Source organism: Stegostoma tigrinum, chromosome 3, assembly GCF_030684315.1.
Source record: "Stegostoma tigrinum isolate sSteTig4 chromosome 3, sSteTig4.hap1, whole genome shotgun sequence".
In the NCBI taxonomy this organism is placed as follows: Eukaryota; Metazoa; Chordata; class Chondrichthyes; order Orectolobiformes; family Stegostomatidae; genus Stegostoma; species Stegostoma tigrinum.
Window position 1 is genome coordinate 72,467,777 of NC_081356.1, and position 26,554 is coordinate 72,494,330.

General features: G+C 39.0%; 1 protein-coding gene across 4 annotated transcripts in view; it reads right to left on the reverse strand.

The window, feature by feature from the left end:
• Positions 1-474: 474 nt before the first annotated feature.
• Positions 475-26,554, reverse strand: part of sncaip (synuclein, alpha interacting protein) — a 112,115-nt gene continuing 86,035 nt past the window's right edge. For all 4 annotated transcript variants that reach the window (XM_048527374.2, XM_059644675.1, XM_048527376.2 and 1 more), the window contains 6 exons: positions 24,775-24,954; positions 17,182-17,295; positions 15,416-15,541; positions 14,361-14,530; positions 11,601-11,690; positions 475-5,354 (listed from right to left, as the gene is read on the reverse strand). In XM_048527374.2, the coding sequence (XP_048383331.2) occupies positions 4,274-5,354; positions 11,601-11,690; positions 14,361-14,530; positions 15,416-15,541; positions 17,182-17,295; positions 24,775-24,954 (1,761 nt within the window). In that variant the 3' untranslated portion in view covers positions 475-4,273. The remainder of the gene's footprint in view (positions 5,355-11,600; positions 11,691-14,360; positions 14,531-15,415; positions 15,542-17,181; positions 17,296-24,774; positions 24,955-26,554) is intronic.

A 26,554-nucleotide genomic window follows, 5' to 3' on the forward strand; every position in this document is an offset into this window, starting at 1 on the left:
GCCACCTGAAGGTTGCAGGAACAGCAACTCATATTCCTCTTGAGAACCCTATAGCCCAATGGTATCAATGTGGATTTCACAAGCTTCAAAATCTCCCCTCCCTCAACTGCATTCCAAAACTAGCCCAGCTCGTCTCCGCCTCCCTAACCTGTTCTTCCTCTCACCTATTCCCTCCTCCCACCTCAAGCTGCACCTCCATTCCCTACCTACTAAACTCATCCTGCCCCTTTGACCTGTCCGTCCTCCCCAAACTGAACTATCCCCTCCCTACCTTCCCACCTACACTCACCTCTACTGGTTCCATCCCCACCTGTTTAACTTGTCTGTCTCCCCTCTCCACCTATCTTCTCCTCTATCCATCTTCGATCCACCTCCCCCTCTCTCCTTATTTATTTCAGAATGCTCTCCCCCTCCCCCTTTTCTGAAGAAGGGTCTAGGTCCGAAACGTCAGCTTTTGTGCTCCTAAGATGTTGCTTACCTGCTGTGTTCATCCAACTCCACACTTTTGTTATCTTAGAGTTGTTGAAAATGTTTTTAGACACAGTGAACCAATGTTAGTCAGAAAAGGCAAGGGTGAAAAGCTATGACACCAAACAAGGAATGCATCATGGTATTCTTGAATGAATCTGAGGTACTCTGTGAGTGGCTTAAAATGCTCATGCATGCCTTTGCATCCCCTACATTTGAATACCATGATGCATTCCTTAAGCAAGCAGAGCCACAAATGTGAATACTTAGAGACGCCAAGAAGCAGTGAAGGAACATGGTCACAGAGGATCTCATTTAAAACTTTGAAGAAGCCAATGTAAGTGGGTGCAAACCAAAATGGAGGGATTTGAATAGAAAGCTACAGGAGAGACAGGTATAGTTCAGGGTTTGAGTGAAGATTTGTAGCTTGGCTGCTGCTTGTAAATGTTGGTGTGTTCTCTGAGCTGGGACACGTACAGTGTAGGCTAATAAATTGAAAGGCATTGAGGAGAAACAAGTTGGAAATGCATGGTAATTGGAGAGGATAGAAGGATACAATGTAGGGATTTGAGGATAAGCTGATCATAGTTTGATGCAGAGAGAAGCAATCTTGGTAACAAGTATTCTGAAAAGGTCCTCATACTTGCTGTTGAGGGGACAATGGCAGGATAAAGTAATGTATTGAGGGCAGGAAGAAGGAGGTAGAACAGGGGAACAAAACACAATTGTTGAGGAAAAGAGAGTTGTGGTAGGAGGAAAGAGTGCAAGAAAGTAAGAAGAGAGGAAAGAGAAAGTATTGGAAGAGAGAGAAAGCGGGAGGGGATACAGTAGGAGGAGATAGGGAGGGACAGTAGAGAGAGTGAGAGGGGAGGAAAGAGTGGGAGAAAGATACTGGAGGAAGGAAGAGTGCAGAGGAAGAGAGGTAGGGCTGGGGCAAGGACAGTTGAGAGGGGAATGAGACACAAAGGGAGAAAGGAGGAATGTTGGGGAAAGAGTGTGCAGGAGGTGGAAGAGAGGGTGGTGAGGAACAGAGTGTGGGGATAACCTGTTTAGCCTTTTCTTAAATCCACTTGTGGGATATGGGCAAGACTGGCTCAGGTAGCATTTATTGTTGCACTAGAGAAGGTGGAGGTGAGCTCCCTTCTTGAACAGCTGCAGTCCATATGGTTTAGGTACACCAGCAATGCCGATAACGAGGGACTGCCAATGCAACTGAAGGAACAGTGATATATCTCCATGTCAGGATTGTGAGTGGCTCGGAGGGAACTTGCAGGTGGTGGTGCTTCCAGGTATCTATTGCCCCTGTTCTTCTAGATGCAAATAGCCGTAGGCATTGAAGATAATGTCTAAGGATCTCTGGTGAATTTCTGCAGTGCATCTTGTAGGTGGTACACACTGCTCCTATTGAGCATCAGTGGAGGAGGGAGTGGGTGTGGTGCGAATTAAGCAGGCTGCGTTGTCTTGGACGGTGTGAAGCTTCTTGAGTGTTGTTGGAGCCACACTTATCCAGGCAAGTGAAAAGTGAAGAAGTGAGTTTCTCATTGCGTATTTCTAGCCTCAGGCCTGTTGTGAAACCTTTGCACTTATACAGCTAGTCCAGTTCAGTTTCTGGTCAGGTGTAATCCCCTAAGTCAATATCTTCATCCCACAAATCAGCCTACTAAATCTCTTTTGAGCAGCATCCAACACCAGTATATCTTGTTAAATAACCAAAAATGTACACAGTAGCAGATGTGGCCTCACCGATACCCTGTGTAGTTGTAACAAGATTTTCCTGTTTTTAACTCCCACTCTATAGCAATAAATGCTAAATTTCTTAGTCCTTGTTGCAGCATGTCCTCCAACTCTTTTTGTATCATTGCCAAATTAGGGTACAGTCCACTCTGCCCCCTCTTCAAGTCATTATTACAGATAATTCATAATTGCGGACATAGCGATTCTTGTTACACCCCACTAGATAGGTCTTTCCAACCTCAAAATGACCCGTTGATCCAGACTCTGTTTTATGTGAGTTAATCAATTTTCAATCCATGCTAATACATCACTCCCAACAGCCTTTTACGTAACACCTTATTGAATGCTGTCCGAAAATCCCTATACTACATCTACTGGTGTTCCTTTATTTACTCTGCTCATTATATCCTCAAAGAGCTCTTAAAATGCCAAAAGTGATTTCCTTTTCACAAAATCATATTGACTCTGCTTGATTACATTAAGTTGTTCTCAATGCTTTGCTATTTCTTCCCTAATAATGGACTCTAGCATCTTCCAAACAATAGCTTCCCCTCAATTGAACCCTCCACCCCAAGTGATTAGATAAATCGATGCTGTATCAAGCAGAATGCCACAATATACAAAACAGGGATAGTTTTGTTGCCGGTTAGGGTAAAGATACAAAAAAAAGAGCATAGTTGAGCAATCCAGTAGTAGCGAGGATTATGGCAAGTGACAGATCAAATTTGTGCACCAAGCTGTATGAATCCTGTGAGAGAGTTTTCTTTTTGTTTTCAGCTAGTGAAGGAATGTAGATGGCCTGTTAGCGAAATTATGATTTAGTCCTAAATAGTATTGTCACAGTCTGAGATCGTGGGTGAAGAGAGGCTACAACACAAGGCGAGGTCAACAGGCATACCAAAGATATGGTTCAAAGAGAGTTTATCTGAAGATTTAAGTTGAAAGTTGAGAGGAAGGTGGCAAATTTACATGAGAAGAGGCTAAGGAGAAGTTTGCAGAAACTGGGCTGTGTTGCAATACAACTAAGCCCAATTAATGATTGGAATATATTTTAAAAGTAGGAATTTAATTTGAGGATGTCACTGTCAAGGGAAATGGCAAACATTTCCACCTTTTCCATTTAGGAACACCATCATCTACTCTCTGCTGAAGTTGTTTTCCTGAAAACACTTTGAACTCCACTGAGGTGGAACTCTGTTTCAGTACAAATTGGCATCAAAAATAAGCAATTCTGCTCTGATGACTTATATCAAAGGAATTGAATTTTACTGAAGATACCCATATCTTCAGAAAATAAACTGTACACAGGGGCAGCAGAATGGCAGGGTACTTAAATGTAAACCTAGAAATACAAAACAAATTATTTCCTAAACCACCTCTCTAACAGTTCCTTAAAACCCATCCTTTCTGAATTTGTTCAAAGGTCAAGGCACTGAATGGTTGACCCATATATCCTAATTTGACACTAGCCAGGGTGCAATTGTACTCAATGATTTTTATCAGAGTCACCACGTTAGGTACATGAAGGGCCAAAATTCAGTTCCTCATCACAACTGCTATCCAGGAACTAGATGTGAGTAAGGAGGAGATGACAGTCAGCATGAGTGTCCCCATTTTAATTTGCGGACATACAGTCTTTAACCTTGTACATAAAGAATGCTGACTTGGCCAAAGTACTAATGCCACAAAAGTAGTAAAGAAAATGGGCACAAAGGAGGAAGAAAAGTAATATAGATTTTCTAATGTATCTAATTTTAATTGAGGCAAATGATTTAAAATGGAACATCAATCTTAAAACAATTCGTCATTTATATAAAAGTACCTGAATATTAATAATGCAGAAACAATCACAGCATGTTTGTAAGTGCTTTAAAAACTATTATCTATATCATTTGAGTTTACATTAGGATCTTTAAAAAAAACAGGTAGAAAGAATGGTCAAAATATTTTAAAATTTATTCAGCTAGGTTTCTTCTATACAAATGTACATATAATAAAATTTGGTACTATTTTGAATTTTTGAAATGTTAGTTTAGAGTTTTAGTAAGTTTCAAAAAATTAAAACAATGGATTATTTGGTGGATTTTGACACACTCAGTGTCTTGGCATTAACTTTTGTGGGTGTTACACAACTTGCTTTTGACCCTCCTGATTTCCTTCCTGTGGAATTCAGTGGTAAATTAGGGGTGGATGTTATGTTTAAATGGGTAGCTTGTGAGTTATTGTTGTTTTGGTTACTGTTTATAGATTCCACTGGTGAGTGAAACTGTCCCATGTATCTGTTCAATGGTTCACCCATTTCTAAACAAGGTGGTGGCCTTGGTAATGTTCCTTCACTTTCTGTGCCCTTTCTGTTATCTAATTCAGGAACTGTCTGTTCAATTTCCACAACAGGCTCCTCAAAAGTCACTCTAAGTTTTAAATTCTGAGACGCTCTACTCTTTGAAGATGGTGATTTCAGAGCACTTTTAGGACTGTTTGTGGTTTTTTGTGTGGTAGTATTGTCAACACAAGGTAGAACTGATTCTTCAACAGACAGGGTCCTGACTGGACTTCTTATCTGATGCTGAGAGTCAGGTACATTATCACTGCTTTCAGCAATAGGAGACTGACTTTGTTCCTCTGATGAACCAGAGGCTTTAAGGGAAAAAGGAAACATTCTCCCAACTGCGGAGGCATGCTTTTTAATCATGAAGTGGACTTTTGCAGTGTATTCATCTTTTTCAACAATGGGCTCTGGTCGTGGTTTGTCAGCTCTTCTAATGGGAGAGTTCTTCTGATCTTCACTGATATAGGAGTCAGTATCTGACTCACTGGAGGATCTCTGAGAATATCTCAGTCTGGTCAATTTCAGCTCCCTTTTATTTCTCAGAACTTTTCTTGCAGGCCCCGTTACAACACTTGCCTCCTGCTGATCTTGAAATTCCAAAGAAAGTTTTTCCTGTGTGCACACATTTCCAGAAATTTCTTCTCCCAAGAGCTGGCGCAGAATTTTGTCTGCTTCTTCACCTTTCTGTTTCAGTATCCCCTTTTTGGTAACCTTTGATTTGGTTTCACTGTTGTAAGCTGTATTCCCATTTGTATTTATGCCAGGCATCCTTTGACCACAGGATGGGTGAGTTTTCTTATCATTTTCGGATGGTACAGAGGAACTGGTTGTTGTAGAAAAAAAAACAAAAACACAACACAACATATATAAGGATGAATTCATGATTAGTTCTTTGTGCTAATTGTATATTTCCAAAAACATTTGCAACTGTTATGTTGAACGCAGTTTAACCTAATTTCATTTACAAAATGTTAAAAGATTTTCTTTTAAATTGCAGCACTAATATAAGAAACCTGCCAAAGTCTATTTCTCACAGATGTTCACAAGTTGAGACAGTTTTCAATGCTATTTTCCACCTGTTTGGTTGGTTACTTTTTTAAAAGAATTCCTGGGAAACCAACAAAATGGAGAGAATATGAAGAACGTCAAAAGAAGTGTGACTTATTGTCTCAGTGAGATAATATCAGAGCAGCAAGAGTGTTTATTATAGAAAATCAATTGCCCTGTATAGTCCCAGCCTCCCATCCAAACAATAACAAATGGTTTACTTTTTCATTTTATTCATGTTCCCCAACTCCCTTGGTTACAGAGTATAATTGTCATACCATTCAAAACTGCATTAAGTTATTTGTACAGATTTAGCAATAAAGCACAATAGTTGGAAAGTTGCAAGAAAGTCCCAGTCTCATTAATCTGGTTGAGCAATTCATTTAGAACACAGCACTCTGTCTTTTCAAATACAGGTCAACTTCTTTAAGCTATCTTTGGATTTATGTTTCCCAACAGTATTAGTGATATGGTAAATACCTTGCATGCCAAGGAAAAGTTCAAACTGAAAAGGCTTTTAAAAATGTAACTTTTTTAAAAAGTAGATTTGATCTTGAATACTGATACATAACTCAGAATAGCAACTTCTATGTGGTCAGAAGATACAGGGTAATAAGAAAAAGATGTGAAGCCAATGGAAGAAAGCTAATGAAGCATGCTTTACAGTTAGATATTAACATGGTTGAGTCCAAAGATAGCTCTCTATTTATTTGGAAATTAGTTTATTAAGTTTTCAGCTTGGATGTAATGTAAGTGCATTACAGCTGGGGTACATCAGACCATTAATTTGTTCCACTGAAAATGAGTGCATTATAGTACAACTCTTAATGATAAAGGGGTCAAGGGTCCAAGAAAACAAACTAGAGGCTTATAAAAAGTGCCTTTTGAAAAACATAGCTGGGTTTTGATTGATTGGATATTTATCCGGAGCATTAAAAGGAGCTTTGCCTCAGAAATAGTGTTACCAGGCTCCTTTTTAGAAATAAAGGTTTATTTTGCATTTTAAAATTATTTTCATGGCACCATGGCCTTTTAATGACACCTATCATTTTCACCGCAAGCTGAGCTCATATAGAGTCTACAGCACTGCACTGCAGGCATTAGATTCACCCACCTTTTTCATCCAGGTAGCAGAGGCTGATATTTTTTGCTCCACCATTGCCCCACGGAGATCAGTAAATCCAACATAAAAGGCAATCAAAGTTATGATTTACCCAGTTCATGTGGTAAAGCTGTATTGTGCAGTAATCACTTATGCAAAAGAGCCTATATACATCATTTGCAATTCTAAAATTAATTAGTACGTACATGAAATGGAAATCTTACTAATGCAAAAATTTGGAAACTTAAATCAATTTTGCTTTTGTTTTTCTGCATTTAGATTTCAATAGTGAATGAGCAGCACTGTGAGAAGATCGTGTATTCAAGCCTCAGTGTAGAGTTGAGTACGTCAACATTAGTAACAGTTCACAGCAATATGGTGGAATGCTGCCCAGGCACAGTTTTTCAAGATGAGGCATTTAATCGTAGCATCTCCGAAGTGAACATAAAATATGCCATGGCACAAGTGGAATTCTGATAGTGTCCCGACCAATGGTGGTCCTTCAACCAGCAAGCCTAATTTGAATAGCAAGCTTAGTTTGTGGTGAACTATGTGCAAATTGGCTCTGACATTTTGCTACATGTTAAAAATACTTAACAGTTTGCAAACTGCTTTGGGACATTCTGAGGTTATTAAAAATTATGGAATCAAGGCTGATCTGAAAATTATAAATTCCACTTTTCTGCCTTTTCCTTATTTAGTGATTGGAACCAGGTGTATCTTGTTGACTGTGAGATACTTAACTGGAGTTGTTAACGTGGGCCAATCTAATGCCCTGGCTGACCAATATAAAAAGGAGATTCAAAATCTTCTCAATTGAGGGAGTGACTCCAACTTAGCTGGTGATAGCCAGTGTATTATGCACATGTAGATAAAGGGTGACTTGGTGACAGGATACCAGCCTTTCTGCAGTTATTTTACCTTATAAGCTTTGATTCTCGTTCCGATTAAAATTCTGTCTAACCTTGCCTCGAATATACTTAATAACCATTCTCAACGGATATCTGCAGTTAAGAACTCCTCAGATTCACTACAGTATTATAAAAGAAATTCCTCCTCATCTCCATCATAAATAGATGACAAAAATATAGATTACTGGAACAGCTTAGCAGGTCTGGAGCATCTGTGGAGAGAAATCAGAGTTAACGTTTCAGATCGAGTGACCTTTCCTCAGAACAGCTCTGTGGAAGGATCACTTGACCTGAAACAGTAACTCTGATTTCTGTCCACAAATGCTGCCAGACATGCTGAGCTGTTCCTGCAATTTCTATTTTTGTTGCTGATTTACAGCATCTGCAGTTCTTTCGTTTTTTTTTAATAGATGAACCCTTACTCTGAGATTATGCCCTCTGGTCCCACGCTGTCCCAAAAAGAGAAACAACATATCGGCATCCACCCTGCCAAGTTCCTTAAGAATTTTGTATGTTTCAATAAAGTTGCCTCTGATTCTTCTACATTCCAAAAGGTGCAGGCCCAATCTACACAATGTCTCCTCAAAAGATAATCTCTATTTATCTGGTATCATCTTAGTGACCCTTCTTTGGGCTACCTCCAATGCCAGTATATCTTTCCTTAGTCAACAGGCTCGAAAACTGTTTGCAGAATTCCAGCTGTGGTCTGACTACTGCCTTGTAATGTTTCAACAAAGCCTACCTACATTTATACTCTGTTCCACTTTAAATAAAGGCCAACATTCCACTTGCCTTCCCTATTACACCACTGCATTTCGGTACTAGCTTTTTGTGATTCATGTACAATGACTCCCTAATCTCTCTGCTCCATAGTTTACTGCAATTTGCAATTAAATTATATTCAGACCCTCTATTCTTCCTGCCAAATACAAAACATCATTTTTTTCTACATTTTAGTCCATCTGCCAAATTTTTGCCTATGTGCTTAATCTGTCTACATCTCGCTGCAGACTCTATGTCATCCTCAGCACCTGCCTTTCCACCTATTTTTATGGCAGTTACAAATTTGGCTACAGTATAATTACTTTGCTCAATCAAACCTTTAATATATATTGTAAATAATTGTGGTCCCAGCATTGATCCTTGTGGCACACTACTAATTGCAGGGTACCATCGTGAATGCCCCCCTTTCACAATTTTCTGTCTTCTACTCGTTAGCCGATCCTTTATTAATGCTAATATACTACCTCCAATGCTTGAGCTTACCTTATTAGATAACTGTACAGGAAAGTACCCTAATTAGATTAGATTGGATTCCCGACAGAGTGGAATCAGGCCCTTCAGCCCAGCAAGTCCACACCGCCCCTTGAAGCATCCCACCCAGACCCATCCCCCTATAACCCACGCACCCCTGAACACTATGGGCAATTTAGCATGGGCAATCCACCTAGCCTGCACAGTTTTGGGCTGTGGGAGGAAACCAGAGCACCTGGAGGAAACCCACGCAGACACGGGGAGAATGTGCAAACTCCGCAGACACTGTTACCCGAGGCTGGATTTGAACCCCGGTCCCTGGCGCTGTGAGGCTGCAGTGCTAACCACTGAGCCAACGTGCCGCCCCAAATTCTACCCCCAAAGGCTAGGTCAGATTGCAAATTGTTAAAGAGGGAGAAAAACGTGGAGTAGCAATGAAGAAAGGGCAAAATCAGAAGAAATGAGACAGAGAACAAAAAGAGGAAAGAAAACTATCCTCTAGTGCTACAACGATGCCACCTGAAAATTGCAGGAACAGCACCTCATATTTTGCTTGGGAACCCTACAGCCCAATGGTATAAATGAATAACAAGCTTCAAAATCTCCCCGCCTCCATTCTCATCCCAAAACTATCCCAGCTCATGCCCGCCTCCCTAACCTGTCTGTCTTTTCTCCCACCTACCTACTGCCCCACCTCAAACCCCAACCCCACTTCCTACCTACAGCCTCATCCCCGTCTCCTCGAACTGTCCGTCTTCTCTTGACTGACTAATCCCATCCTAACTCGTGACCTTCACTCACTTTTACTAGCTCCATCCCTGCCTCCTTGACCTGTCCGTTTCCTCTCCATCTATCTGCTCCTTTATCAATCTTCCATCCGTCTCTCCCTCACTCTCTATTTATTTCAGAATCCTCTTCCCCTCCCCCATTTCTGAAGAAGGGTCCTGACCCGAAACGTCAGCTTTCCTGCTCCTCCAGTGCTGCTTTGCCTGCTGTCTTCATCCAGCTCTACACCTTGTTATTCAAATTACTTAATTTGTAAAGATGAGTAAAGGACTTCAATATGGGACAAACAGGAGGATATTAAGCCAGTGTTATCTACCACTATTGATATCCAATTATACCTTCTGGAAAATAGGTGAATACAAATATCAGGCAAGAACACGTTTTGGCTTAACTTTGATTTCTTTCCACCTCCCACCCACCACATTCATTGAAGAATAGTCTATCAATATTTATGAGTCGATAATGCAATGACAGGATCCCAGTATGTGCTAGTGTGGCAGGCACCAACTGAATCATCATTAAGCTTGCACACACAAAGCTTGCAACATTTCTCATTATTGCTGGTAAATACCTTCTTAAATGGCTGTGAATAGAAAGGTCAATAAGGACCAGAAAAAATTTACGTAAATTGGGGTTGGCAGTGCTGGGGGGACTACAGATACGGAGTGTTTGAGAAGTGAAAAGAGTCACCAGAATATGTACTTTTTAAATCCCTTACCTACCCCTTTGGGCCCAGGGCTTCTTCCTTACTTATTAGCAGAGTGAATCTTCAGGTAATTGCCTTTTCTTTCATGTTCAGCTATCTCTGAACATTTCCTTTCAGACACTGCAAATGCTGTTTGAGAAATCTCAAGTTGAGTTGAGAAATTTCTTACAGCTGCCCAAACATTTACAAGCTGTTTACAATTTTATTGTGAAATTCCTTTTATAAAATACCCAAAATAATAAATTTTACTTGTATACAGTGTTGTGTTTTGACAATGTCTATGCTCCGTGTATCATTTTAAATCTACGCCTGAAGTTATAGTATGATTATGAGGAAGACTGGGATTAAACAGCATGCTTCCTTTTGAATTTATTTCAAATCTGTAATTCCTATGATGGATCAATAGGATAAAGGCTTGGTTTTTGTTAGGAAAATCACATGGAAAATGATAGGAACAAAACAAAACACACTATAATCTCCCCATCCCCCTCTCTGATGAAGGGTGTGGACCCGAAACGTCAGCTTTTGTGCTCCTGAGATGCTGCTTGACCTGCTGTATTCATCCAGCTTCACACTTTGTTATCTTGGATTCTCCAGCATCTGCAGTTCCCATTATCACTCACACTATAAACATTCAACACGTTAGGCAGCATCTGCAATCAGGATTGAGCAACCAAACAGATTTCCCCCTCTTACTCCACTAAATATTGCAAATAATCTACAATTTACATTATTTTAAAAGATATGTTATTGCAGAACTGGAGGCAATACTTCCTTCAGCTCTTTTGAGGCTAGTGATTTGTGAAACTTTACAGGATAACAATTACACGGTGACACACTGATTATGAAGTCAAGTTTCTGCCATTTGAAAGTAGTTAGATGAAAATGAGTCTTAGTCCTGGGTAAAAATTACAACAGAAGTAGGAATTTACCTTTTCGTACCTGAAGGAACAAGACTAAATTCACATCGATATTGTTTATTTAAATACACATTGGGCTACTGCAGTACCTAAGATTTAATATCAACAAATTTGGAGGAGCAGGATGGTGTCACATTGTTCACTAGCTATAAATCCATAAGTGTCAAGTCATTTGACTTGAAGTACCATGGGAGATTCAACTGAATTTGAATTACTAATTCTGTTATTAAATTCAGTTGTTGCTTATATTGCAGTATTTAAATATTCAGAACCTTTGGTAAACACAAACGTTAGATTTTTAAAAAATGAAATTGCAATCTTATATATGAGCATGTATTTGTACCTAGGAGATTGGGGTTCAGCTCCTTCTGGCATCTGGTCTTGTAGGAAATGCTGAAGTTGGTTTTGCAAGCTGATCTGCTTTGCTGTTTGTCTATGAAGACAGACAGACATATAAACATGTAGGACTGTGTCTTTGTTACTTAGTTACACTTAATTATTTGAACAAAGAATAATGTTTATAGTGAACAATGTACAAATAATGTAACATCCTTGGCACTACAATAAATACTGAACTGCATTTTAAAAGTTTATACTCCCAGATGGATTTCTGGTCCACACTTTTGAGCTGTTAAACAAGTATATGGAAGTTCAGCATACATCTGTTAAGAGAGGCAAACATGTTCACATCTGGCATTGCAATGTTCAGGATTTCGGTCTTCCATATACAAATGTATGTATATTGGCTACTATATTAGAAAAGCCTGTAATAAAGAGCAAGAACTCCAAATAAAATATAATTAAATGACTACCTCCCCCAGGAACTAAACAGATCTTCCATACTGATGAATCTGAGTAAAAACCTCTGGAGGACATCTCTGCTTTAAAATAACTTGGCAATATTTTTGACAATATTCAAGTCCAGTAAATTCTCATTATTCTCATTAAAATATTAACACATCAAAATGTGTTAGCTACAATATAATGTTAAGATACTGTATAATTAAAAAAAGTGCTGGAGAAACTCAGCAGGTCTGTCAACTCCTGTTGAGAGAGAAATAAAGTTAACATTTCATGTGTGATACGACTTCTTCAGAGCTGAAAGTAGAAGAAAAAGATAATGTTTTTGCTGTTGAAAGGGGGGAGGAGGTGTATGTGTGACAAATGGTGAGGGAACCTAAAGCAAGAGACAAAGGGTATGCTAACTGTGGTGGAGGAATGATGCAGACAAAAAATAGGCACTAATGTAGAGTGCAAATAGTCAAAAATAGGTTGACTTTGTTCAGAGCAACTTCGTGCTAACCTTTTTGTTGGTGGGGAGAGATTATAATCAAAATGGAGGGAGTGTTCATGAACTGAAGTATTTGAATTTAATGTTGTGTCCCAAAGGCTATAAAGTGCCTCCAAGGAAAATGAAGTGCCATTTGTCCAGCTGCATCGAACTTCACTGGAACACTGCAACAGGCCTGGGACTTAAATGTTAGTATGACGGCAAGGTATTATATCCAAATATCAAGTAATTGGAAAGTGGTTATATTCTGACAGACACAACAGAGGTGACCCACAAAATCATTCCCCAGTCTGTGTTTTGCCTCATCAAAGTGGAGGAATTTGCATTGTAAGCTGCAAATACAGCAAACTAGAACAAAGAAAATTCAAGTAAATCCCTGCTTCACTAGAAGGTATGTTTGGAGCCTTAGACAGTAGGGACGGGGCTGTTTAAATGGCAAGTATCACATACACTGCAAGTTATTGCATGGAAAGGTGCCACAATGTGTGTGTGTAAGGAAGTGTTAGGAATGGTAGAGTAGTGGACCAGGGTGACACAGAGGAAACAGTCTCTATGGAATGCCGATAAAGGAAGGGAGGGGAAGATGTGTTTGGTGGTTGCATCCTGCTGAAGGTGACAGTAATGAGGGGTGATAATGCATTGAATGCAGAGGCTAGTGGGGTCGAACATCTATACAGGAAAAACCCTGTTGTTGTTCTAGAGGAACAGGAAAGGTGAGGGCAGAAACGCATGAAATGGACTGGACACAGCTGAGGGCCTTGCCAGACGGGGGTGAAGGGTTTGGGTGAATTCTTGATTGAGGAAAGAGAACGATATGTTGGAGGCAGCCTGCAGAAAATGCACAAGGTATGGAGAATTGGAGTCCTTACAGGGAGGACTGTGTAGTCAGGGTAACTGGAGGTATCAGTGTACTTGTAATGGACATTTAGTGGCTAGTATATCTCCAGAAAATTACAGATGAAGTGAGGGAAGGGAGGGAGGGGAAGACACTTGCTTTGTTTCTCCAGGACTTTGGTTTTATTTCAGAGTTCCAGCATTTGTAGTATTTTGCTTTTATTTTAGTGTATACATCTTACCTAAGATGGAACCTAAATTAAAATATAAAACTGAACATCTAGGGCTACTGTTTGAATGACAAATTTTACCATGCAACCCAAAAAACAAAGGGTTGGTATATTTACAATGTTAGATACTAACTTAATGTTCTCCAGCCACAAATAGCATGCAACAACACACATGCCGATCAAAACATAAGCAATAGACAATGTTTTATGTGTATCATGGGCAGTTGATTTTATTGATATTTTCAACCAGTTAAATGGCTGCAGTGAAATAGAAACAACTACGATATACATTTAAAAGCTATAACATTGAATTAAAAGAAACTAAGATGGCTATATAACTCTAAGGCTACTCAAAATCTTAGGTACATTTCAAAGCAGCTGTAAATTCAGAGTAAGCAGAAGCATTGCAGAAGCAGGACAGCTGAAATAAAAATAGAAAAAGTTAGGAAAATCCAGCTCAGTTGGGTTTGCAGTATTTTTTTGTTTTTGTTCTAAATTGAAGATGCCATTTTTTACTGTTGAATGTATATCCTAACGTAACATTGGTTAATTTGAAATACTGCAATTTTAATTGTTTACCTAACAAAAGCAACTTCTTATTAATAGCTTTACATCTGTAAATATAGAATTATTGTTTCAGGTTGATCACATTTCATCAGAACTTGTGCTGTCATTTACTATGCTCCTCAATACTTCAACACTTCCTATTTTGCTTCTACTTTTATGATTTTTGCACAGTGTCACTTACTCTTTTAGTTGTTTTGTTAATTTCACCACTTGTGATGCTAGAGACATACAAGTTTCCACAACCACTAGGTAACGTGAACAAGTGGTATGTCCATGTCGCTCTGCACTCTGGGAAGGCTTCTCTCCATCCTGATTCTGTATGGTCACATTTGCTCCATATTCGACTAAGGTCTAAGGAAACATACGTAAGTATAAATCAAAAGTAGAATAAACAAATCCTACTAAGAAAACTAACAGTCATTTCAGCACTGTCTGGGATCAACGTTCTGAAGAAAGACTTAAAAAAATTAGAAAGAAATAAAAATAACTATTTGAATTTATTGGACTTAATCATTTCACCACGTTAAATACAATTGAGAAATCACATTTAAAAATGTGGATACACAGATTAAATGTGATTTTCAAAGTTTGGACTCTGTTCATTTCTGGTCCTTTTTCTTTTGATACTAAATATATAACTACAAAAATACTAATTATAAAACTAGCAGAAATATACCTGGAGATCTTGTTTTTTGATAGTGCACTGAACTCTCACATACTGTGTTAATTAGATCTCTCTGTCAGGTTATCCAATTTGAGCACCAGAGTGTAAATTTTAACTATAGGTGGATAATGGGTGTTCTCTGTGTTGAGTACATTTATCGGCCCATCTGTCATTACTGTCATGAGGCCCGAGCCATTTAGAAGCACAGGCCTCATTTACATGCCACTGGTGAATTCAGACAGCTTGCTGCAGTTAATCAATCGTGGGAAGGCAGGAAAACATACAGCTCCCACGCAGAGTGTGAACCAAGGGTGAGGGTTCCTCCTGACTACACAAAGACAAAACATTTCATGCAGGGCACTTATAACAGGCAAAAAAAAACTTTCATGTTATTAATCTGGGTGATTGAAATCCAAAATCTGAAGGTAGGAGGACTGCGTTCAAACTTATATCGCAACACCTACTTAAATTCTAACTGGAAGCCACATGTAAACAAAATAACAGATGAAAAATGTGTACTTCTTTCTCAAAGTCTGTGAAAACTATTTTTATCATAAATCAGCGATCTGTACCTGAAGACAGCTCAGGTGACCATGTTGGGTAGCAACATGAGCTGCAGTGTTTCCATACTGATCAACTTCATCCAAAGATATTCCTTGTTCCTGCATATATTGTAGAAGCCACAGAAGAACTTTTTCCTAGTAAAATAAGACCATTTTAGCAATTTTGGAATACAAGGTATAAGTGCCAATAACCACAACACCACAACCACCTCTGAAGAATGCCAAATATTTCAACATTCAAAATGGCATATTTCCACACACACAAATGTGAATCATTGCATATCGAATGGCTTAATTTTCAAAATGAAAACAGTATAAACACATTAAGCTGGTATAAAATGCAAGCTAAATTGCTTTGCAAAGCCACCACACGAGTACAAAAACCAAGTACTGGGCAGCTTTGACTGCTAATAATTAAGGACTTCATTATTCATACTTGAAATGTTTGCCTTAAATGATTTTATATAAAAGTAACTACTTGTCTCTAACATAAGGAAGCCATTAATAAGTGTATTACTGTAAATAGGTGTCATCTTGGTTCATGAAGTGTGCATATAATTTGTTTGCTGCAAATTAAAAGAGAATCAATAACTTTAAGTAACAAAGTTAATTTTCATAAATAGTGAAAAAGGTAAGTAATGAGGGAAAGGAGAGTCAACTGAAGTTGGGAGAGGGACATGTTAACAGCTCATTATTATTAGAGTTCAGTGTAAAATAAGACACTTGTTTTGAGCAAATTAAGGTTATCACAGAATGTAGGCCTAAAGGCAAACGAGTAGAGCTACAAAACTTTATAACACCAGAAAAAAAAGGCGCAAGCGTCATGATGGGTGATTAATGACATCTGGTAAGCATGTAATTCCTGCCCCCTGTCCATTTAAAGTGATTGCAGCATGCAAACAATGCAAAATATTATGCTGAATAGCTATATGCCTGCAGGGAGCAAAAGTATGGTACTACCAGGACCTAAAGCTGGTCTGTACCACTTAAAGGAGGAGATGAGTTTTGGCTGGGGCAAGTGTTGGATGTTACTAAAAAAGAAATCTTCTCCATAACCCTCATCATTCTCCCCATTCCAGTTGCTCATCTTCTATGTCACCTCTGCTCATTTTCATTTTCTAACTGTAGCCTAAGGGGGATTCAACTAGCACATCCATGTCTGACAGCAAATGACTTGTGAAACAACCTTCAACATGTGTCACATCACCCCATGTAGATCACAGAAAATGTTGGATAACTCTGGAAGTCACCAAACACTTCTACATTGCTCGCAATGGAGTAAAGATAAAAAGGACATGATGTAAATCTTTGGTTAATGTGGACTTATGCAGATTAGTTCATTGAAACTATAATTTACTTACGTAATGTACACAGTTTTGGTACCCATGGGAAACCAGAATATAATCCTCACTGAAATATAGCAACCACCATGGTGATTAACTCTTGAAAGGTCTCATAAATTTACTATGAATAAAAACAAAGTTGCTGGAAAAGCTCAGCAGGTCAAAATCAGAGTTAACATTTCGGGTCCGGTGACCCTTCCTCAGAACAGTTCTGAGGAAGGGTCACCGGACCCGAAACGTTGACTCTGATTTTTTTCTTTACAGATGCCGCCAGACCGGCTGAGCTTTTCCAGCAACTTTGTTTTTATTCATTATAAATTTATGGAACTCAAGATAGGATAATAAGTATCAGGTAGCAAGATAGCAAGTATTCGGTATTAAATCACAAATGTGAACAATGACATTTTATTTCCTGTACAGGTTTTGGCTTACCTGTCCATAGCATGCAGCATAATGTACAAGAGCAGGGTAACCATCTGAAGGGCTCAACTCAGCAATGGCTTCAGTTTCACTCATCAGCCAACGCAGACATTCAAGCTGCCCTTCCTGTGGTCATACAATCAAATTGAGATTAATTGTCATTGCATTTAAGCGTGCTGCAGCTACGTAAAAATACTGCATATTTAAACACATGTGGTATTGCTCCAACAGCAAATGTTCTATAGTATGGATGAACACAGCAGGTCAAGCAGCATCTTAGATGCCACTTGGCCTGCTGTGTTCATCCAGCCCCGCACTTTGATATCTCGGATTCTCCAGCATCTGCAGTTCCCATTATCTCTACTCTATAGTATAACTGATTTTAAACTTTCCTGGACAGTCACGATATACTTATGGCCTTGAAGGTTTCATGTTAGTTCACAAGAAAATTTCATCAAGGAATAGAAGGACACCTGGTTTTCTTCACTACGGACTAATACAGAAGTAGATTTTTTGTGCTCCTAAGATGCTGCTTGGCCGGCTGTGTTCATCCAGCTCCACACTTTGTTATCTCGGATTCTCCAGCATCTGCAGTTCCCATTATCTCTGATGGATTTTACAGTACATTTTTTTAAAAGCAAATAATTAATTGATGAGTTCACCATTGAAAAAAAAATACAGGTCAGACATTCTGAACAGTGATATTCAATATACTTAGCACAGACAGAGATAAAACTAAAATTAAAACTCCAAAATACTTGAAGGAAACAAGAGTGAAAAGGCTCACAGCATTTTGAGCAATTGCCAAGTAACATGTCTTTACAAATAACATGAGCAACAGCTAGCAACATGCCAGAAGACTGGCTGTGGCCTGGAATTAAACCCACTTAATAAACCAAACGCAGTATTTAAAAGACAGAAGAATTTGAAATATGGGTCATGAGAACAAATGGGCTCAAAGATTTGGATGTGGATCCATCTTGTTCTATGCATTCTGAAACTGGCAATGGGAAAAACAGTCCCACATCTTTCTTCTTGTAATTAAAACTCTAATATTCAGAACTACATGAGATGGAAGAGCAAAATGTTGGAATATAACCAACTGAAAACCATATTTTAAGGTATAATCTGCATTTTACTCCATTCATCTATGTTAAATTTTGCTCTGGATCATGGAGGTGGCAAGGCAATTCTGTATATCGTACTTAATCAGCTCTTAGGATCACTTGGGGACATCTCCAGTCTTCCTCTGAAATTCCACTCAAAGCACCATTAATAAACTCATTAGGATCAGGTCTGTTAATAGCAGAGCTTGGTCCTTTTCGAGGCCTCAGCAAAGCAACAAGCTGAAGAAGAAAATGGGAACTGATTCATGAATGCTGGCTCCTCTTGTCACATCTACAGGTACAGGCATCCTCTCTGAGTAATACAATTACCTCTTCCACTGTACTTGAGATGAGTGAAGACGTAATGATTTACTTTCAGGGGACAATTGCAAAGGCTTTAAGGAGAGCTTGCTGGTAGTGGTGTTCCCATGCATCTGCTGTCCCTGTCCTTCTGGGTGATAGAGGTCACAGATTCAGAAGATCCTGTCAAAGGGCCTTTGATGAGTTGTTGCAGTGAATTTTATAAATGAAACACACTACTGCCACTATGTGGTGTTGATAATGCAGGTAGGAAATAATTGAGGTGGTGAATGAAGTACCTCTTCCTTTATGATGTTAGGCTTCTTTGTATTTTGTTGAAGCTACACGTATCCAGATAAGTGGAGGCTATTCTAACATTTGGGGATCATTGGATGGCATTTTTGTGGCATCTTTCCAAACTGCTACCTGGCAGGCTAACCGTTCATCTCCCAATACGTGAAATCATCAAACATATGGGAAGTCACAGTGGTTAGCTCTGCTGCGTCATAGCACCAGGGATCTGGGTTCTATTCCAGCCTTGGTAACTGTCTGTGTGGAGTTTTCACATTCTCCCCATGTCTGTACAGGTTTACTCTGGGTACCCCAGTTTCCTCCCGAAGTCCAGAGATGTGCAGGTTAGGTGGATTGAGTATGTTACATTGATCATAGTATCCAGACATGTGCATCCTAGGTGGATTAGCTATGGGAAATGCAAGGTTACAGGGGTAGGGCAAGCATGTGGGTCTAGGTGGGATACTCGTTGGAGGGGTAGTGTGGACCTGATGAGCCAAATGGCCTGGTTGCACACTGTCAGGATTCCATGATTGATATGTGAATTAAAATAGAAATTTTTTGATGCAGACTCACCTGATTTTGATGTCCTTAGATAAAAGTGGTACATTCAGGGTGAATAATTTTATTTATTCGACGTGGCTCTCAAAGCTTATCTTAGAATGTGATCTGGTGACCACTGAGCCACTTTTATGTTCATGCTTCTTCCATTTTAAAATACATTTTAATCCATGGAAGATCTCAGTATAACAATCTGAAGATAGAAGTTGAAATCTGATGGTCCACACTTACCAATGACATGACACCACAGACACATTCCTTTTACTTTAGGTAAAAGTTTTCCCTGACTCCCATTGAAATCAATTTTGATAGAGCTTCTAGATACTATGTATAATTACACAATTAAGCGCTACATCTCCGAATCTTCCAGAGTCTAATGCATTATCTTTCATCTTGAAAAATAATGCTCTTCCATTTTCTTTTCCTTTTCAGAGGTGGTGAGGCCAAATGAAATCTGATGGTCCACACTTACCAATGACATGACACCACAGTCATTTTCCTTTTGCGTTAGGTGTGATTTCAACTAAGTCAGAGTTTTCGCTGACTCCCCTTGAAATCAATTTTGATACAGCTTCTAGATACTATGTTTAATTACACAATTAAGCCTTCGATTCGGGGAAGATGCTCTCAGCTCACTCCTTCAGTTCAGTTTTTTGATCCATATTTGGACAAAATGTGTAACAAAGCCAGAAGCTGAGTGTTCTGTAGTTTCTGCAGTGCCCAGTACCTTCAGTCATTTCTTGATACCATGTGCAGTGAATCACATTGGCTGAAGAATGACACATGTGTAGTTGGAGACCTCAAAGAAAGGCAGAGATGGATCACCTGGCTGAAGATTAATGCAAATGCTTTGTCTCATCTTTTGCAAGGTTGTGCTGGACTCCCCATCAGTGAAGAAGGGCATTTTTATGAAATTTCCTCCTCCAACTGATAGCTATTTAACTGTTCACCACCATATATGCCTGGATATGGTAAGCCAGCAGAGTTTTGATCTGATCCTTTGATTGTGATTGCTCAGCTCTGTCAAATGAATGTTGCTTCTATTGAGTGGCAACTTTGCCAGGTTGAAACCTCAGTTTTAGGAATAACTGGTGCTGCTTCTGGCACGCCTCTTGCACTTCTCATCAAACGAGGGTTGATCACTGAATTGATACTAATGTTAAATAGACTGGCTACAAGGTCACAGATTATGGTTGAATACAATACTGCCACTGTTGATGGCCCCCGGTGCCTTACAGATGCCCAGGTTTGATTGCCAAATGTTTGAAGCATAGCTCATTTAGGTGATGCCACACAACACAATGGGCTTTGTAAAGAGAGGAAGACAGCACAAAAGCAAGTAAGTTAGAATCAACATTTCTAAAACTGGAATATTGTGCCCAATTGAGGCTACACTTTAGGAAAGATTAACAAACGTTAGATAGAATGCAGAAAAGATTTACAAGAACGGTTCCAGGCATCAGAACATTCACATTACACTATTGATTGATTTGGCCTCACCACCTCTGAAAGGAAAAAAAAAAATGGAACAGCATTATTTTTCAAGATGAAAGATCATGCAATAGACTCTGGAAGATTCGGAGATATAGCGCTTAATTGTGTAATTATACTATTTACCCAAATTTTCTCTCTAAGTACAAAGCGCTACAAAACAATGTGGATAAAGGAGAACATGTAGGTGGAGTTTATATGTATTTCCAAAAGTCATTTGATGAGATGCCGCATCAAAGGTTGTTACTCAAATAAGAGGTCATATGTTAATCTAGTGGTACTGACAAAAGTTTAGTAACCTAATAGAAGCAATGGGTCAAGATAAATGGGTTATTTTTAGGTTGACAAGCAATAAATAGTGAATTGAAAGGAATCAATGTTAAGACCTGAACTGTTTACAGTATATGTCAATGACTGGGATCAGAAGGCCAAACATATGGCAGCTGGCAGTTAAATTTACCAAAGATATCCAGATAGTTGGGAAGTGATTTGTCAAGATATGATAAAGAGTTTACAAAAGGGTATAGACAGATCAAGTGAACAAAATTTTGTCAGATGGCGTTTCATGTGGGAAAATGTAAATGTGTTCACATTGGAAGGCCAAATTTTTTAAAAAATATTTACATGTTGATAAATTGCAGAGCTCAGTGGTGCCAAAGGATCTGGGTGTCCTGGTATATGAATCACAAAAGGTTAGTATATAGGTACTGCAACTGATTAAGGCAGTGCACAGAGCTTTGCTGTTTATTGCAGGGGAATGGAACATAAAAGTAGGCAACAGTAAATGTTGATAAAATGTGAGGCTGGATGAACACAGCAGGCCAAGCGGCATCTCAGGAGCTCCTGAGATGCCGCTTGGCCTGCTGTGTTCATCCAGCCTCACATTTTATCATCTTGGAATCTCCAGCATCTGCAGTTCCCATTATCTCCAACAGTAAATGTTGAGTCTCCGGACTCTTCTTCAAAAGTTTTCAAAGAAGAGTCATGAAAACCATAACATTAACTTTGTTTCTCAACCCACAGATACTGCTAGACCTTCGCAGTTTGCTAGCACTTTGTTTCTGTTTTAGTTTCCAGCATCCACAGTATTTTACTTTCATTAAAACAGACAAGTTTTGCACCAGCTATACATGACTTTAATGAGACTACATCCAGAGTAATGTAATAATGACAATATCAAGACCACTTGAGAGAGACTGGCTCAGTGTGGGCTATATTCAATGGGGGGTGAACTCAGAAACCTATTACATTTTAACAGATCTAGACAGGGTAAAGCAGGAAGGGTGTTCCAAATGACAAGGGAGTCCAAAACCAGAGGTCACAAGCCAAGGATATGGGGTTGGCAATATAAGACTGAGAAGAGGAGAAATTTCTTCACCCAGACACCGGTTGGCCTGTGGAATTCTCTGCCACAGAAACAGTTGAGGTCCAAACACTGAATGTTTTCAACAAGGAGTTAGATATGGATCCTCGGGCTAAAGAGATAAAGGGCATGGGAAGAAGTGGGAACAGGGTACTAAGCTGGATGATCAGCAATGATCAAACTGAATGACGGAGTAGGCTCAAAGGATCGAATAGCAGACTCCCCTTCCTATTTTCCTGTGCTTCTATGTAATGTGTATGGTTTTGCTCTCCTTATTTGACAGATAACCCCTTTAAAAGCAGTTCAGGGAAGGGTTGTTCAACTCATTGCTGGAATGAAGGTCTTATGAACAAAGATCGAATGGGTTGGGCCTATTCCCAATGGTGTTGAGAAGAATGAGGGGTAATCTTATTTAAACAGACAAAATCTTGATGAGGCTTAATGGGATGGGTATGGAATGTGTGATTTTTGCTAAAACTTGACAAGGCACTAATCAGACCACAGTAGGAATACTTTGAACAATTTTCTGCTCCTTATCGAAGGAAAAATGTGCTGGTATTAGAAGCAGTCCAGAGAAAGTCCACTAAGTTAACATAAAACAGTCCCTACATACCTGATGGGGAGAGGTTGAACAGATTAGGCTTCTACTCATTAGAACATAGGAAAATGAGAGGTGACCTGATTGAAATGCTACTTGATCAGTGAGTGGAGAAAGACTGTTTTCCCTTATGGAAGAACTAGAGACTTTAATGCCAGAATAAGATATTGCACATTTAAGAGAGAGATGAGGAGGAATTTCTTCTTTCAGAGGGTACTGAATTGAGGAATTCTTTACTGCAGAAGGCTTTTGAGGCTGGGTCTTTAAGTATATTCAAAGCTAAGACAAGGTTTTAATCAGGAACAGATTAAAAGATTATAGGGGAAAGGCAGGAAAGTGGAATCAAGGATTATTAGATCAACCATAATCTTTCTGGATGGCAGAGCAGACTCAGTGGGCTGAAATGACAATTCTGCTTCTATGTCTGTAGTCTTATACTAGAGAATGTTTGCTCTTGTAGAGGAGCTTAGAACTAGGAGGACACACTTTAAAACTAAGAGATTTCCCTTTTAAGGCTAGGATGAGGAGAAATGTTTTCTCTCAGACGGTAATAAATATTTGACCATTCTCTTCCTCAGAAAGCAGTTGAAACTGGCTTATTGAACATATTCAAAGCAGAGTTAAACAAATTTTCGATAAAAAGGAGTCAAAACTTACAACAAGTAGATAGGAACTTGGTGTTGAGACCACGATAAGATCGGACAAAATCAGATAGAGGCTTGAAAGGCTAAATGACTGACACATAATTCCAATGTTCCTATGAGAGGTTTCAGTTACAAAGATAGGTTGGATAAGCTAGAACAGTTCACATTAGAGAAGGTTAATTGAAGATTTAATCAAGGTGTTCAAAAGTTTGAGGAGTCTGGGTAGACTAGATGGAAAGAAATTGTTCCCACTGGTGGGACTGTCAAGAAAGATGATTCACAAATTTATTGTGATTGGCAAAAGAACTAACAGAATGTTGAGAAAATGCATTTTTACTCAATGAGGTATCAGGATCTAGAATGTATTGCCCAAAAGCATGATGGCGATTTTCAAAAGATACCTGTTAAGTGTCTACAGAAAACATTGCAAGGATACAGATAAAGTGCAGGGGAGTTGCACTAGCTGAACTGCAGAGAGCAGGCAAGGACATAAGCAACCGGACAACCTCCTTCTATCCCAAAATCACTCAATTTTTAAACAAAGAACTCAAAATAGCAGGTGATAATTACAGAGGTTTCCATTTTTCCATTCATGGGATGCGAGTGCTTAAGCCTAGGAGGGCATTTGCAGCCAATCCCTAGTTGGCCTTCAGAAATCGGCAGTGAGCTAATTTCTTGCACTCAGCCATACAGCCATGTTCATTTTGACAAACACCAACTTCCACCACTGATGGAAAGGTTTTAGGAATAGTTGTACATTTATACTCAGTGTATTCTGCATCTACCAACAGTTGCAATTGTTCCTGATGTCTTTCTAGTTTGCAGCAGCAGCTTGGATCTTATTTTACAATATTCAGAGCTACATTAGGCTTAGTCTACAGACTTAGTTTGCATACTCATTTTAATACCTTGCTGTTGACCCCACTGAATGACCTAAATAGACAGTAAAATGAAGGTCAAGGTCGTCTTTAGGTTGGATCCAATGCGCTATGGCTTTGTGTAAACAGCTTATATGCAGTTCAGATAACTCAATTGGTACTGATGTTTTGACCAAATAGGACTCAATCTCAAGGTGCTCTTTTGGTTCAGATAGTGACATAATTTACTTTTCAACCCAGCATAAAGGAAACCAACCTTATTTGAAACTGTGGAGACCAGAGGAAAATGTTTTACAGTACAGCTTTGCTCCATTTCCCAAGTTTCATGTACTTGTCCACATAGCACACATTGGTTAATTGTTATGTAACCTACCTTTACTGCCAAGGAAGATGGGGTAAGTTTCTCATTATTACGCTCTGTCAAGCATTCCTCTGCCATTAAAGTAGTCAGATGTTGTAAGCACTCTAGGTGTCCTTGAGAGGCTGCAATGTGCAGTAGATTATTTCCTTTTTCATCATGAATCTTCTCCAGATTGTCAACAGTTAAATGTGGCTAATTATTATGTGGGAAACAGAAAGGATGACCAGATGAGAACCTGCTGATAATTTCATACATTTTCCTACTCATAACTTTCCAGTTAAAGCATATGTATTTGTGCAACCCATTACTCATTTTCAGTTGAGGAATTCATTCCAGAAGATGAGACTTTACCAGGAATTATTCAGCAACTGCTTAAAAGGAGTACCTTTGTATTAACGAGGATAAAATTAAACTCTTAAATTATTTCAAGTATATATCAAAGCATAAACAAAAGATGACAGAATTTACAACAAGGAAGCAATAATCTGAATGTGTAGAATATTTTCATTACAGTAATTCAACAATATCAAGTTCTTGCTCTCTGAGGTTTCCAGTCAGTCCCCTTCCCTTATTATATTGTTGTGGCCCTGCAAGTTTGTTTCCCTCGAGTACACATTCAATTTCTTTTTGAAGTCTCTGCTTTGACCTTCCCATAGGAAATGAATTCGAAGCTATTACCACATTTTCCCTGCATACCTTTACCAAAAGCTTAAATGTGAGGTGTCCGGTTTGTGGGCCATTAGTTAAAAGGAAGAGCTTTTTCTCTGTCTACCTTATTTGAACTGATCATACTTACTCAGACTTTTAACAAATCTCCGCTCAGTCTTCTTGCCTTCAAGAATAACAACACTGGTTTCGCCAACCTAACCTTGTAGCTGAAGTTCCTCAATCCTGGATCATTCTGGTAAATCTCCTCTGCAAACCTCTAAAGACCTCTGAAATTCTTTCCAAAGTGACCAGAATTAGAAAATACATTAGTTGTAGCCTAACTAGGATACTATAAAAGTTCAATGTAACCTTCCAACAAACTATCAGTACATTCTACAAGATTCAAATTCAACACAGATTTGCACTTGCCCCAGTCCTCAGTTCCTGCACACTGTTTAGAACTGTGTCATTTCGTCTATATTGCCTCTTCCTATCCCAACTTATCAACATTGCACTTGTCTGTATTCTGCTAGCCTATCTCTGGTTCCATCTGATTGATAACAACTCCACTGTTTACCGACAATCAAGTTTGGCAGAAATGGCAAATTATGTTCTATATTCCGTCATACAGGGATTTGTATATTTCACAATAAATAATCATTCCGGAACTGACTAATGGGAACAGTCACTATCTATTATCCTCCGATCTGAAAAATAACTACTTACCACAACTTAATAAAAACCGAAAGAACTGCGGGTGTTGTAAATCAGAGACAAAAATTGAAATTCCTGGAAAAGCTCAGCAGGATGGCAGCATCTGTGGAGAGAAACCAGAGTTAACATTTCGAATCAAGTGACCCTTCCTCAGAACAGGAAGAGTTTGACGCTAACTCTGATTTTTCTCCACTGATGCTGTCATCCTGCTGAGCTTTTCCAGCAATTTCTACTTTTGTCACTCACCACAACTTGTTATTTTCAGTTCTTAAACCATGCTTTTTAACACAATTGAGTTCTGCACTCCTATTCCATATGCCTCAGATTTATTAACCAGGCTTCTGTGTGATACATGGGAATGTTACATTGTTGCAATTACTGAGACACGGTTGATGGAAGGGCAGGACTGGCAACTCAACATTCCAGGCTA